Source organism: Crocodylus siamensis, chromosome 5 (genome assembly GCF_052110815.1).
Source record: "Crocodylus siamensis isolate JL-2025a chromosome 5, ASM5211081v1, whole genome shotgun sequence".
NCBI classification, from domain to species: domain Eukaryota; kingdom Metazoa; phylum Chordata; order Crocodylia; family Crocodylidae; genus Crocodylus; species Crocodylus siamensis.
In genome coordinates this window covers 179,934,890-179,950,239 of record NC_143399.1, presented here as the reverse complement: position 1 = coordinate 179,950,239, position 15,350 = coordinate 179,934,890, and the positions used below count along the sequence as shown (strand labels likewise).

The 15,350-nt window shown below is 40.9% G+C and overlaps 1 protein-coding gene across 1 annotated transcript in view; it reads right to left on the bottom strand.

Moving 5' to 3' along the window:
• Positions 1 to 15,350, bottom strand: part of SPAG6 (sperm associated antigen 6) — a 60,609-nt gene that overhangs the window by 18,278 nt on the left and 26,981 nt on the right. The window contains exons 4-6 of the mRNA XM_090047313.1: positions 7,933 to 8,116; positions 3,405 to 3,610; positions 2,345 to 2,518 (exon numbers count right to left, since the gene is read on the bottom strand). Of these exons, the coding sequence (XP_089903439.1) occupies positions 2,345 to 2,518; positions 3,405 to 3,610; positions 7,933 to 8,116 (564 nt within the window). The remainder of the gene's footprint in view (positions 1 to 2,344; positions 2,519 to 3,404; positions 3,611 to 7,932; positions 8,117 to 15,350) is intronic.

Sequence of the window (15,350 nt, the reverse complement as noted above, 5' to 3'; positions counted from 1 at the left end):
AGTGATTAAACACTGTAGAGTAGCTATAAGCATAAAATAATATATTCCATCAATCTTTAAATGTATCACTTCTGTTTTTATAAACAGGCATAATACTACTGGTGCTAATCAAATTATACTAGTGTAAAACTTGAATAAAATAATTAATCAGGTACATTATTTGGCCTTATGAGTATAACAAAAATCTAGCAAAACATTCATGTGGCCATTAACTACTATTTTCTATTAACTTTACTGCAAGGAAAGCTGTTTTTTAAATGTTATAGACTTTTGTATTCCAAACTCTATTAGTATTTACTCAAGAACTACAAAAACGAAAGCTTAAAATGTTAATGACTTGTAGAAATTTACATATAGAACCAGATTATTTTATGCTAAATCCCAACTATACCATTCTGGCAGTGAAAAGAAGCCTTAAAATAGGTGCATCTAATTTTTTCTGAGCAGTCTTAGTGTAAGTTATAACCAGGCAGGGCTAGGATCCTAATACCTACCAGGGATTAAACTCTCATTCACATTTTTTCCAAATGATATAATTTCAAACATTACTTTGAGAACAGCATTTGCATGGTTTCTGACATCATCAGTGCCTGAAGATTAAATCAATTCTGTTTGCATGAAAGGTATTTCCCTCTGTATTTAAGTTGTCTCCAGATTTCCCAAAGCAGTACATAAACATTTGTTAAATTTAAGTCTGTGTTTGCCTTGAAGTTCTAAAATGTTTAAAACACAGGACTATTATTATTAATGCAACAGCTAGTTATTCAACCTTTAAAATTATTACTTTAAAAATATGAGCTCTTTACAGGGCTTTTGGATGCGGTCAGTTAGGCTCAAATCTTGGAGCAGAGGAAAGAGGGAAAGGAGAACCCTCCCCTCAGGTTGTAGGGCAGCAGCAGCGTCACTCCAGGACTGCTACTGCAGGCTCTCTCGCCTTTTTTCACCACAATAAGCATGAGAATACAGATGCAGGGGACTCCTGTGGAGATGCACTCCACAGCTCAGAGGGGGTTGGGGACATGCATCAACTCCCCACATTCTGACCCCTGCACCAATCCCATTGTGTCTGCACAAAGGGGGACAATGGGGACAACTTCCTCATGAGACTGTCATATCTGGCTTTTCCAGAAAAGTCAGTGGAGAGGATTTATCTCTACTGTAAGACATGTTTCTTTGGTAGAGTTACTGGAAGATAAATCTGGCTCAATATCCATCATTCTGAAGTCAAACATGTAGATTATGACTTTCTAATCTGAGTGAGATTCATTAGGAGGCTTTTTAAAGCCTACTTAGAGCAGTTGTTGCAATCATTCACAAAGGAACCCAGTATTGCTAAACTACCAAAATGTTATCGTATGTCTTGACCTTTTGCTTCTAGCTATGACTCCTGGAGTTGACAATCTCAAGTTTTCTTCTTTTTTTTTTAAGTAAGATCTTAAGCCTTCTGGGCACAGAAAGAAGCAAAAAAATGTGACCCAGGTGTAACCAAAAGGCTCAATGGCCAGAAGGCAGAGAAAAAGACCTCAGATTTATGTCTCTTGTGATTTTAAATTCACTTACACAATTTTTGTATGACTGAGGTTGCCAATATTGGCTTCCATAAATAGACACATTTTAATGTTAAATAGTTTTTATTACATTAGAGCATCACATTTTAAAAAGCTTTTATGCAAATTTTATGCTCTGAAGGATCCAAGTCCATATAAATATTTATAAGCTTAACCTATTCAGTTCATACTTGTCTTGGCAAACACCTCCCATGTCTCTAGAAAGCTACAATGTGATGTTGCCAATTCTCATGACTTAACAACAAGTCTTGAAATATTTGTTTTGTTTCTTTCAAACCCTAATTCATAGACTTGTGATTATATGAGAATCAAACTGCTATTTAAAAAACATTCTAGTCATCAGTTTTGGGGAAAACCATTAAAATATGACTTAAAGGCTTGATAATCCCCAAGAAAATTTTGAAACATACTAAATGTAATATTGTTCTTAAATCACATGATTTTTAAGTCAGTCTCATGATTTGGGGAAGGGAGGGCTTGACTTAGGATTTTTAATATTTGGGGCAGATGATATTGTTAACATAATACCCATTCACTGCACTGACACCTGCTGGTAAATAAAAGCTAAGTAAATATATTGCTCCTTCTTTTCTAATCCAATTCTTATTCAATTCACATCTCGGAACATGAGCCAACATTTCCATATTTTTCCAACGGAAACCTGATAGTGCTTTTTGCCCTCTCTTTCTGAAAGGAAATGACAGAATAATACTCTATTTTATTTAAAGTGTAAAATCTAATGATGTGACCTTGTATTTGCATTTTCAAGGTTTTACCTCAGGCGTATGCTTTGCTATCTCTCTAATTAAAGTTGCAGCATTTTTCTTAACATATTCATCCGAGTCCTTCAGGCATGTGAGTACAACTGGGAAAATTTCTGCTTCAACCACCATTTCTGCAAGATCCACAGAATGCTTTGCTATTTGGCTTAGAGCTGAAAGCACCTGACGCTGGTAAACAAAAATTGGTTTGTAAATGAATGCTATGCAAACACCCTGCAACCCATGTTCATCATGTACACAAAATGTTACATCAGGAAAAACAAAGCAAAACCAGAAAATACATAGTCATAGCTATTATACAATTTACTGCGTCAATTCATGTGTCCATCTAATAACTGAGTTTTCACTGGTTCCCAAATAAAAGTTTTTATTTGCTTATGCCATTCAAGTTTGCTTATAAAAGAAATGCTAATTTAATACTACAAATTAAAAGAAAATAAAGTCTACAAAAAAATCCTACAAATTTCCATCTAAGTGCTTATATATATTCATTAAGAGTAGTATTTGTCTTACTTATGGCTATTCAAATAAGACAGTAAAACTGCACACAGAAATAGAAATATATTTTTATGAATTAGACTATAATTATAAAATCTTAAACACGACCTGTTTTAATCAGAAATTTAATGTGTTCTCAAATACATTGTTAAATTAAAATATTTTCATAATATAATGAGAAATGTATAACTTGACTTCCTTGGAACTAGATCACTCACATCTAACAAATGCTTTAAGTAAACTGACTGGTTTATGTAGAAGACTGAATTTATTCCTTAAAATATTGCTACATGATCTTCTCTAAGCAATGCTGGTCTAGTAAACAAGTGTTATTAATTTAAAAGACTAGTTTTTAACTGTCCCTTTCTGAAGAGTTAGTGCTCCTATACATAAGATAAGCACATACAAAACAGTCAGAACTCTTTGTTAATTGCATAGCTATATTTTGTTAAGACTTAAACAATCCCTTCTGAAAAATAAATATATGCATCAATGGTCCGGACTTAGTAACAAATAATGCCTAGTGCAATTTGGAAAAAAATATTTTTAAAAGTACCTTCAGTTTAGCATCAGGGTTCAGGATCATCTGAGCTAAGTGGGCAATAGCCCCTGCATCTACTACCGTCTGTGCTAACTCTGGAGAATGCTTTGAAATATCACTGAGGGCTGAAGCAGCAATCCTTTTCAAAGCAATTTCTGGCTCCAGGATGCAGAGTACTAAAAGAGGAACAGCTCCTGCATCCACCACAGCCTGTGACAGTTCTGTAGGTCCAAGAAAAGTAATTAAGTGAGTATGGGTGACTGACCCTTGTGCAAGCCATTTTTCACCCTGACAGATACAGCAAAGAAAAAAGGAGAGGGTGTACTTCACTGTCTCGACATCTGCATTTCAAATCAGCCCTCCTGGTTTCATAAACCATGTGGACCAATCCACAACTGAAAAGAATACAGGTCAATAGATGGACCCCCATTTACATGCACACATTTGAGGTAGATTAGGCTGAGATGGTTTGTTATTCTGTGTGGGGGGTTTTTTTAAAGTAAGCAGATGTCAGCTGTTTAAGCCCTGGTTATTTTGCACTGATCAATAGGCAAGCATTTTATGCATGGCTAACAACAACAGAGAAAGCCAAAGTACCAAATTTTTACCAACCACCCTAATTAAACAGTATTTTGTCCTGTTTATATAAGTATAACATGGTTATATCAAATAGAGCTATATACATTTTTTAAAATATTTTTTGCACAATTAATTGAAAATGCAACTTGATTTGTTACCAGAGCAAAATTAGGATGTGCTGTCATGCATTTGAAAAAATAACATTTTGATAACTTTAAATACAAATGTTATAATGTATGTTTAGTTAACTGGGAAGTATTGTGTGTCGTCCTGTTTGAGTTCAGTAGCTAACTGCATCTTAATTCAAAAAACATGATTAGCTGACATATTCAAGAATTACATTATTAGAAATGTATTAGCCTTCTGCTATATTTGACATTAATCACAATACTGAAATAAGAAATTATTGAATAACAAGAACAAAAATTACAGACAGCCAAGCTATGCTATTTTAAGATGTTGAAAATGAATACGATTGCATTAAATTCAAATGACCTATTAGATTCTTAAAATAAGGCTTTTCTATGTCTTCTTGCTATGCACATCCACTCTTATCTTTAACATTTAACTTGGCTTACAGCACCATGGCAACATATGGCTATTGTATTTCAAGGACCTAACTTAGCTTTTAATTTACTATCCATCAATAAAAGCTTTTCATATTAAGAAAGAGATTGCATATTAGGTTACATATAACATGAATTTTCATGAATTATGTGTAGTCATGTCATCATTACACTGCCTGTGTCTTCTATGTTAATACCTAAATAATCTTCGTGACTAGATACATTTTTTGAACTGGTCAACCATTCATGCACACTCTAATAGGTGTTGAAAGTACTATTTTTACATTGTACGATTGCTTTTACATAAAATGTGAATACTCCTTTCATAAATAAATTAGGACTACAAATATTTTAAAGAGATTATTACAGAATTAATTTTCAATGGTTTATTTTTCAAATAACCATTTTGAAAAATAGTTAGTTTAGGTGTGCATATACACACACACCATACATTCATAATTTATATTATCCATGGCAGCTACACACAGCTCCAAGGTAAAGCAGTCACAAATATATATGTAGAGCTATGGTTTCAACAGAACTGTGTCAGAGTATGTATCACAATTCATTATTTAAAAATAAACCAAAAACCTAATCTACCCAAGAAGTTACGTGTGTATACAGCTAAAATGTTAGTGGCATAATATACTCATTTTTTCAGTAAAAATACATTAAGCATACAAAAGCAATATATGCCTCTCTTCCAAAATGTGTTTTTGTATATTAGGTGACATAAACAAAAAGAAACACTTCTAATAAACACTCTGTTAAAGAGAAAGGATTTTGAGAATCATAAAGACAGGTAGTCCAACTAACTAGCTGACTGATGTAACAAACTCCTTAGAAACCACTTGAAAGCCACCCTTTCAGTTGCCTGAAGACTGCCAAGATGATGCCAAGGACATCACTTCAAGAAGACAGGTGATCCTGCTGAAAAAATATATATTTCATTCCTTATTGTCGGGATACCATCAACCTGTTTCATAAACAATGAGGAAGAAGAGAAGTGGCATATTTTAACATAACAACTAAGCCCCAAAACTTTAGTTTAAAATGAAAAAATAAATCCACAAAATTTTAAAAAGAACGAAATCTAAATTAGATTTGGTATAAATCTGTTCTGAAGATACAGGAGTATGAACTATTTAAATACTGATCATTACTTTTTGTCCTATGTAAATATGTATCAGTTTTTTTCAATACTGTTTGTAAGACAAAATCATTTAAATTACTAGAGCCATACTTTGTATAGGCACCAACCATGCAGCAACCTACCCAGGATATGGGGCCACTATAGTTGGGTTGGTAGAGGAGTTGGCAGACTGAGGCAAGGTTCCTTGGTAAGGTTTTCATCTCATCCCCCTCTACCCATGCCTAGCATAACCCAAAAGAAAAACGTAATGCAGCCTGGGCATGATACTGGTGGTGGAGCTCCATTTAAAAAAGAGCCTTTGGACATCTGTCAGTTACAGAAGCTTTCGCATCATTGCTGACTTGGAACTGTCTTTGAGGGAGAGAAATGGAGGATCCTCAGAGACTGTGAGAAGTTAGAAGACCTGGGACTCCTTTTGGTTCCCAAAGATTCAGGAGCTTGTGGATGTCCCCTGTGGCCTATCCTTTAGGGAGAGGAATGTGCAAACTATACCCCCAACAAAAAAAATCATGGAGGCATCTCTGTGAAGTACATTTGTGGAGGTTTCCCAACTTTGAGCAGGGGGCAGGTATTAGGCCTCGTGTTTGCTCATGTCAGCATTTAAGGACATATGCAATATTCCAACAGTTCATTTCCTGTTCATTCAACTACCTCTCCTCATTGCCACGCACAATCCCATCATTTCACCTGCTTCCCATGCCCACCATCCCACCATTCCCCCACTATGCCAACAAATACTTTGCACACGCTGTCATGAGATCTGTACTCTCCCTATATGACTGGCCAAATGACCTTTTCTGCCTATACAGTCTTCAGTTCTATACAACCTACCTTGAGTCCTGCCAAAATGTAGAAGAGAACAGTGGTCAAAGAAAACTGATCATCTGCTTTCAGAAACCCTTTCGTTTGCTTGTGTTTGTTTGCAAAGTGCACATGTAAAAGCATTTTTTTTTTGCTTAAAAAGTGTAATTACGATCATGACAGCAGCACAGCAGCAACAGAAATTCACCATTGTTCCTGTGCCCTGGGCACCTGGCCATACCCCTTTACTGCTGAATACATCTCCACTTTGCATAGTGTCTTTCCTCCAAAGGAGTTGCCCTCTAACCACACACAAATTAAAATATACAGCTGCAAAGTTTAAGCTGCATGAGGAAAGGGTTAAGGAGAAAAGAAAAATATTTTTCCAGATGTAGTTTTGAAAAAAACAGAGACAAAACCATAGAACACAGCTGATCCAGGCACAAGGAACTGCAAAGGTAGCATCCTCTATAAAGAAGCAGCAGGATTGCACAGAGAGAGAGGAGGACAGGGTCTGATGACAAGAAAAATGAATGGATGTAAAAGTGCTTGTCTGTACATGCAAGTAAATAGAAAATATTATTTTGCATATGCTGGGACCTGAGAGGCCTGTAAAAAGAGCTGCTATTGTCAAAAATTAAAACAGAAGGTTTCATCAGAGGTAGAGTGAAGCTTGGGCACTTTTACAGAGTTGGTAACAAGCACATGTGCAGAGATGGAAAACAGAACAAGAAGAAAAGTGATATTACAGACCGTGGGAGCAGTGGAAGGTCTATGCCAAGAAGGGAGATGAAGGGAATTGAGTTCAGGTAAGGGTTCTTCTCTTTCTCCGAACAAGCACTTATGCCTTGAGATATTCATCTAAAGGAAGAGGTTACATGCCTAAATTCACTCAACTAGGAAAAGTAAAAGACAAGCAGGTGGGAGTCAATAAGAGCCTGATCCAATGCTCAGTGAAGTCAAAGTTTGTCCTTTGACTTTACTACACTTTATATCAGTCCTAAGAAGCTGTCAAACACGAACATTTGAACATTGTTAGTGTAAAAATGGCTATTCATAATAATGGTAAAGATGAAAAGAGGAAAAAACAGGCTAAATAAATCCTTGCGGGGGGAGGGAGGATGGTTCCATAGAGGATGGAATATTCCATAGAAGAGGGAGTATAGTACCAAGTGCAGTCACTAATACGCGCAGAAAGTGAGTAAGTAGTTGGACAGGTAAAAGCAGAAGCATGACTGCAGAAAAATGAAATGTGTGGGGGTGAGCTAGGCAACGGAAAGAGTTTTCATCAGCAGAAAGATGGACATAAAATGCAGGGAGGAGACCGGTTTCCTTACAAGGACAACAAATATTTTTGAGTTATAAATTACAAGAAACTTCTTGCTACAATTTGTTATCACTTTTAAGCAATCTTAATATGAAAGCACACATAAAACCCTGTTACCTGAATTATGTCTTGCAATATATCCGAGTGCCCAAGCTGCAGCTTCTTTTACGCCGGGGTCAAAATCTTCCAAGCAAATCACAAGTGTATCCAGTGCTCCACAGTCAACTATCGCTTGGGCGAGTTGAGGAGAATGTTTACCAACTGCTCTTAACACAAATGCAGCTGCTTTCTTATAAAAACGCTAAAAAATAGAGGAGGATATCTTATTTTTACTAACATTTGCTGCTTCAAAAAACGAAGTAGCTAGAACACAGAAAATGAAATTGCATTATTAGTGATAAATCTCTACTGCAGTAGTACAGAAAGACCCAAATTAGGACTCCAGTGTACAAGGCAAAGCAGAAACAGTTCATATGTGTACAGTCCCCTGCCATAGAGAACACATAATCCAGGATTTTGACAATAGGCTTCTCAGCTTTTGACCTTGAAGTCCCTGGGCAACTGAAAAGTTCTGTTTTAATGCAAGCAAAGTAGCATGCTTGTCTTGACAGGAGAGAGCAGCTTGGTGTCTAGATTAGTGGTTTTCAATTTTTTCATATTCAAGGCACACCTCGGAAAATGCCAGCTCTTAGCTGTCACTTGTTTCTTGACTATGGAAAAATAATAGAACAATTCTTCTGTTGCAAAAAATTCGTAGAGAACACAACAGACCACACATTTTTGATTTTGGAATCCTATTTGAAATCTCTGAGTTTATCTTGTGAATCATATGTAGGTGTTAGCACACATAACAGTGCTAATAGTAATTACAGTGCTGCAGCACCATAATTGACAATTACTGCTCTAGACCTTATTAGGTCAATGATTCACAACCAGTGTACTAAGGCACCCAGGGGTGCTGCAAGATCCTTCAAAGGGTGCTTTGGGGTGTAAGGAGACAAGCAGATAAGTGTGGGCTCGGTTCTTGCCTAGCCATTCCTACACCCATGCTGCCTGGCCCCTCTGCAAGGATATAAGCAGTGTATAAATTTTTTAAATGGGGTACCACCATAGGTGATACATAGGGTGTGCGTGCCCCCCCCAAGAGTGAGTGCTCTTGGCTTAGGCAATGGGCAGGGGGTGCAGGCAGAGTGCTGGTGCCCCCCACCCCCCTCGAAAAGTGCTACTGGCACTTCTGCATGTGCTGCTGGCACTTCCAGGTGTCTAGTCATGGGGGACCCGCCCCCCACAACACTGCCATGGCCGCCTGTGGATGGTCCCCACTTGGCCCGCCCTTGCTGCCAACAGCTGCCTCGCTGCCTGCGGGTGGTTGCTGTGTCCCCCCAGTCTTAGGAGTGCCACCCAATCCTCACAAGCTATGGGAGGGTGCCTTAAGTTTAAACAGATGCCTTGAGTCTATAAAGGCTGAAAACAATTGCATTCCTCTACCTCCCTCAAAAGGCTTGATCCAGTAGGTGTTCTCAGAGCACACAAAAAAGAACAACAACTTTGGGGTCCACACAAGAGTGAGAGTGGCTACTCTTTTCTTTTAAAAATAGGGATGTAGAAATAATTTCTTCCGTGCAACATCCTAGTAATCAGAACACTCCCCATCCTAATCTGAAACCCTGCAGGGTGTTCAAGCCACACCTCCTCCTACCTCACAGGAAAGTAATCTCACCACCAAGCTACAAGCTGCCCTGGTCTCATGGGTGTAGGCAGGGAGGAGAGGGCAGTCACTCTACCTTTCTTGATGAAGCTGTGCCACTGTGCTGCAAAGCATGAGATTCATGAGGCCAGGAAGAGACTGCGCATGACTCCATAGTCTGCTGGTTAGGGCACTCTGGTGGGAAATGTGGGTTGGACTCTCCATGGGCAGATGAAGAAATTGAACTCAGCTCTTCCACATTCTGGAGAGGTGTCCTGGTCACTAGAACAGGGCTCAACATCCAACCTGAAGGCCAAATGCAGCCTGCAGAGCCATGGCATCCAACCCACAAGGCTCCCCATGGCTAGGGAAATTTGGTGGCATGGTAGCAGTGGCAAGTAATACTCCCAACCCCTTCCCCTGCTGCCAGATTCCCAAGCCCCACAGGGCCCAATCTGAGCCAGGTCACACCTCCACCCCGCAACATGGCTGGATTAGGGGCGGGCCAAGGCCACTCTCCCCGCTGTGACTGGATCAGAGCCAGGCCATGTCCCCTTACACCCTGTGGTCAGATAGAGGCTGGGGCAGGTCCCCTTCCCCTGCAGGGCCTAATCAGGGTTGTGTGGCTCCCCAACCGCCCCACACAACTGGATAAGGCCTCACCCTGCAGTCCTGAACACTAGATTGGGCCCTCTGGCCATATCCAACCTACAGATGGACTGAGCACTATCAATCCAGCCTGAAGGGGAAAAAAGGTTGGGCTTCTGTAAATTGTCATAGCTCTATTAAGTCAATGGAGCCATGACAATGTATAGCGATAGAGGATTTGCCCCAGTACATATGTACATGTGTGTATGTCTGTGCATGTGTGCATGCCTATGTAATTCCTAGTAAATAATTAGGTTTTGGGCAAGCAGACATACTTTTCGGGGTTACTGTGATTCAGAATACATTTTTTTAAATAAAATACATTCACAAATAAGTTTTGAATACAATATGATCTTTTTACTTTTCTTCACTTAGTTGATAAAACTCTGATTTAAGGTCTGATTCTGTTTAGTGGGTACATGTACAGAAGAAGTTTTACTTAGTGTTTGGAGAATCTGATCCTTTCTATATATACAAGTGAACAGAATAGATATGTGCTCTTTTGGCCCACAGGAATTATCAAGTTAGTTGTGTGTATTCCTAAACTCTGTATGAACTGGATAATTAGTTTCCTTTACTTGCCCTCAATCACTAAAGCACAGTAGGCTTTCCATGACCTTACACTAATCTTGCTGATGCCCCAAGTGATTTTAAATCATGACTGTCTGCCAGACACACCAACAGCACAGATAAGATAGTAACATGAAAGATAGAAATCATACTAACTTTGTGCAGTTTTTTTCAAATAAACAAGATAAGGAAATGACTGTAATTCTCTTTCTTATAAATACAGATAAATTAACGAATTGCTTATAACTTTGCCTAATAACAGCCTTACTTTACCTTCCATATAATCCTGGCATCTGGCATACTGGAATGAACAAAAGTTTATTTTGATATTATCAAGTATCATTTATTATCATACTTTATTATGACTAAGCCATACTTCTCCGAAAAGTAACAATGAAAATCTTTCTTAGTACTTAACACAGCTACTTAGCACAGCTACTGTGCCTTTATTTAGTACCTCATATGAGAGGTACTAAACTTAATGTGCAGTAGGCACATTAATGGAAGTGTAGACACATCCTAAGAAACCAAAGCTACAAACTAAATACAGTTAAAATACGGCCACAATTTTAAAAATATCTGCTTTTCTGGTTATCAGGAGGTATATTTGAAAGTTAACCTAGGTTAGGAAACAAACATTGGAACTCATCCAAAAAGTACAGGAAAATGGTAAGAGAACCTGCCAGGTTTATTTGCGTTACATGATATTTTATTTGACAATCATGAAGATCGAAACCTTTCAATGTATGTTACTGTGTCAGTGTCAGTAATTAGATGTAATGTTTCTTCTGCTGCAAATTTCCAAATGCTCCTATCTGGGTATATTGGCTACATACAGGTTCACAGAAGTTCAATGGGAAGAGTACTCGGCCACATCCGAACAGGTGCAAAGGTTCCTCACATGCATGAATGAGCTCTATCTGAATCAAGAAGTCTATGAACCAACAAGAGGCAAATCACTGCTTGACCTGGTACTGGCAATGAGGGATGACTTAATCAGCAACCTAACTATCAAAGGGAAGCTGGGAGACAGCAACCATGAGCTGATCAATATCACCATGCGCCGGAAAGCTGGCAAGTCAGTCAGCAAAGCAGAAGTCCTTGACTTCAGGAAAGCTGACTTTGACAAGCACAGGAGGCTTGTTGGTGAGGCCCTAAGGGACCTCAACCCAAAGGGGAGGGGAGTTCAGAAAGAGTGGTTGCTTCGCAAGGGAGCAATCCTGGAAGCTCAAGCAATGTCTATCCCGCCTCAGAGGAAAGGCAGCAAAAGGGCACAGCAGCCCTTTGGCTCTGCAGGGAACTAGTGCACCTCCTACATCTAAAAAGAAAGACCTATAAAGAATGGAAGGCTGGATCCACCCTAAAGGAGGAGTAGTCTGCACTGGTCTGGACCCCTAGGGAGTGAACCAAGAAAGCCAAGGCTGCGACTGAACTCCAACTAGCTACATGTATCAAGGACAATAAAAAGTCCATTTTGTAGATATGTGGGGAGCCAGAGGAAAAGCAAGGGTAACACTGGACCCTTGCTAAACCAGATGGGTCAACTGACAACCAACGCCCAGGAAAAAGCCAACCTGCTTAATGGGTATTTTGCGTCGGTTTTTCACCAGCCCCAAGGGACAGCCCTGCTCAATACGGTATGGGACGGCCAGGGCGAGGGAGAATTGTTATCCTTTACCAGTGTTGACCATGTGAAGGAACACCTTGAGAGGATGGACACCTTCAAGTCAGCTGGCCCAGACAGCTTACATCCTAGGGTACTTAAGGAGCTGGCAAGCATCATAGCTCTGCCACTGGCATGGATCTTAGTGACCTAGTGACATAGTGCTTATGGTCAGAAAGGACCTAAACAGATCATCACGTCTGACCCTTTGCCCCGGGCCAGAATGGGTGCCGAGGTCATATCACCCCAGCCAAATATCTGTCCAGCCTCCTCTTGAAAACCCCCAAGGAAGGAGAGAGTCCCACCTCATTTGGGAGCTCATTCCAGACCCTGACTGCCCTGACTGTAAAATAATGTCTCCTGATGGCCAGCCTGAACCTTCTGTCTAACAATTTGTGGCTGTTATTCCTAGTAACCCTGGGTAGTGCCCAGGGGAACAGAGCCTCCCCAATTCCCACTGTTTCCCTCTGGTGAGTTTGTAAATGGCCACCAGATCCCCTCTCAGCCTTCTCTTGTGGAGGCTGAATAGGTTCAGGCCCTTTAGCCTCTCTTCATAAGGCCTGCCCTGTTGTCCCTTGACCATGCGAATGGCCCTCCTCTGGACCCTCTTGATGCTATCCACATCCCTCCTGAAGTGCAGCGCCCAGAACTGGACGTGGTACTCCAACTGTAACCTGACCAATCCCACATATAGGGGAAGGATTACCACCCTGGAAGTGCTTGTGATGCATCTGTAGATGCACAACAAGGTGTGGTTAGCCTTACTGACCGCCTCCTCACATTGGCAGCTCATGTTCATTCTGGAGTCAACAATGACTCCAAGATCCCTTTCTGCCAGCAGGTTAACAAGAAGGGTGTTCCCTAGCCTATGGGTGTGTTGCTGGTTCCTTCTCCCTAGATGCAGCACCTTGCACTTGTCTGCGTTGAATTCCATCTTATTCTCATCCACCCACCTCTGTAACCTGTCTAGGTCTAGCTGGATTCAGGTAAATCAGGCAGGACCGGCCCTCAATGAACCCAGGTTGGTTGCCCCTGAGCATTACCTCCCCTGCTGGGCCCCTGCAGATGTGTTCCTGGATAATTTTCTCAAAGGTCTTCCCAAGGACCAAGGTAAGACTGACTAGCCTATAATTGCCAGGGTCCTCCTTTCTCCCCTTTTTGTAAATGGGGACCACATTGGCCCTTTTCTAATCCTCTGGTACCTGGCCAGTGCCCCACAAGCACTCAGAGTCATGCTAGGGGCCCTGCTATGACCCCTGACAATTCCCTCAGCACCATTGGGTGAAGAGCATCTGGACCTACTGATTTAAACACATCTAGCCCCTCCAAAAGTTCCCTAACTAGGTCATCCCTGACCTAGGCATGGCAGTGCCTCCCCTGAGTCCTTCTGTAATTCTAGTGGGGGAGTTGTCCCAGCCCCTGTTCAGGAATATGGAAGCAAAGAATTCATTAAAGAGGTCGGCTTTTTCATTTGCCACAGTCACCAGATTACCAAGCTTATCCTGCAGGGGCCCCATGTTACCCAGTGCCTTCTTCTTACTTCCTACGTATTTGAAAAAGGACTTTTTATTATCCTTAATTCTGGTCGCTAGCCCTAGCTCCATCTTTCCCTTGGCCTTCAAGAGCTCATGGTGCTCAGGTGAAGTGCCTGAAGACTGAAAGAAGGCCAATGTGGTGACTATCTTCAAGAAAAGGAGGAAAGTAGATCTGAGGAAACCATCAACCTGATCTTTATCTCAGGGAAGATCTTGGAAAAAAACACTAAGGAGACCATTCTTGACTAACTGGCTGAAGGCAACTTCCTAAGCAATAGCCAGCATGGGTTTGTTGCAGGCAGGTCTTGCCTGACCAATCTCAACTCCTTCTGCAACCAGGTGACATATCACCTGGACAAGGGAGAAGAGATTGACGTCATATATTTGATTTTAAAAAAGCTTTCAATCTGGTATCCCATGATCATCTCATAGAAAAACTAACCAACTGCAGCCTCAGCTACATCACAGTCTGCTGGTCTGGGGAATTGGTTCCAAGGTTGGACCCAGAAAGTAATAGTTGATGGAAGTCAATCGTTGTGGTGCACCATGACCAGTGTAGTTCCCCAAAGCTCCGTCCTTGGGCCTATTCTTTTCAATATCTTCATTAATGATATGGACATTGGTATCAGAAGCTGACTGGCCAAGTTCACTGATGACACCGAACTCTGGGGCAAAGCAATGACAGGATGATGACACCTGATGGCAGGATGATGATCCAGGCCAATCTTGACAGGCTCAGAAAATGGGCGAATGAAAACCTGATGGCCTTCAACACCCAAAAATTCAAGGTACTTCATCTTGGGAAGAAAAACCCACAGCATGCTTATAGGCTTGGCAGTGCTGTGTTTGCTAGCACCATAGCTGAAAGGGACTTGGGGGTCATGATTGACCACAAGATTAATATGAGCCATCAAGCTGATGTTACAGCCGGCAAAGCAAGCAAAACTCTGGCTTGCATCCATAGATGCAAGCCAGGAAATCCCAGGATGTCATCCTCCCGCTGTACTCAGCCTTGGTGAGGCTGCAGCTGGAGTATTGCATCCAATTCTGGGCTCCACAATTCAAAAAGGATGTGGAGAAGCTTGAGAGAGTCCAGAGGAGAGCAACGCACATGATCAGAGGGCAGGAAACCAGGCCATATGATGAGAGGCTGAGAGCCATGGGACTCTTCAGCCTGGAAAAGCACAGGCTCAGGGGTGATCTGGTGGCTGCCTATGAGTATATAAGGGGTGTACATCAGGATCTGGGGGAATGTCTGTTCACCAGAGCGCCCCATGGGATGCCAAGCTCAAATGGTCACAAACTCCTCCAAGACTGTTTCAGGCTGGACACAGGGAAGAACTTCTTTACTGTCTGAGACCCCAAGGCCTGGAACACACTGCTGCCAGAGGTGGTGCAACCACCTACTCTGGACTCCTTTAAGAATCAATTG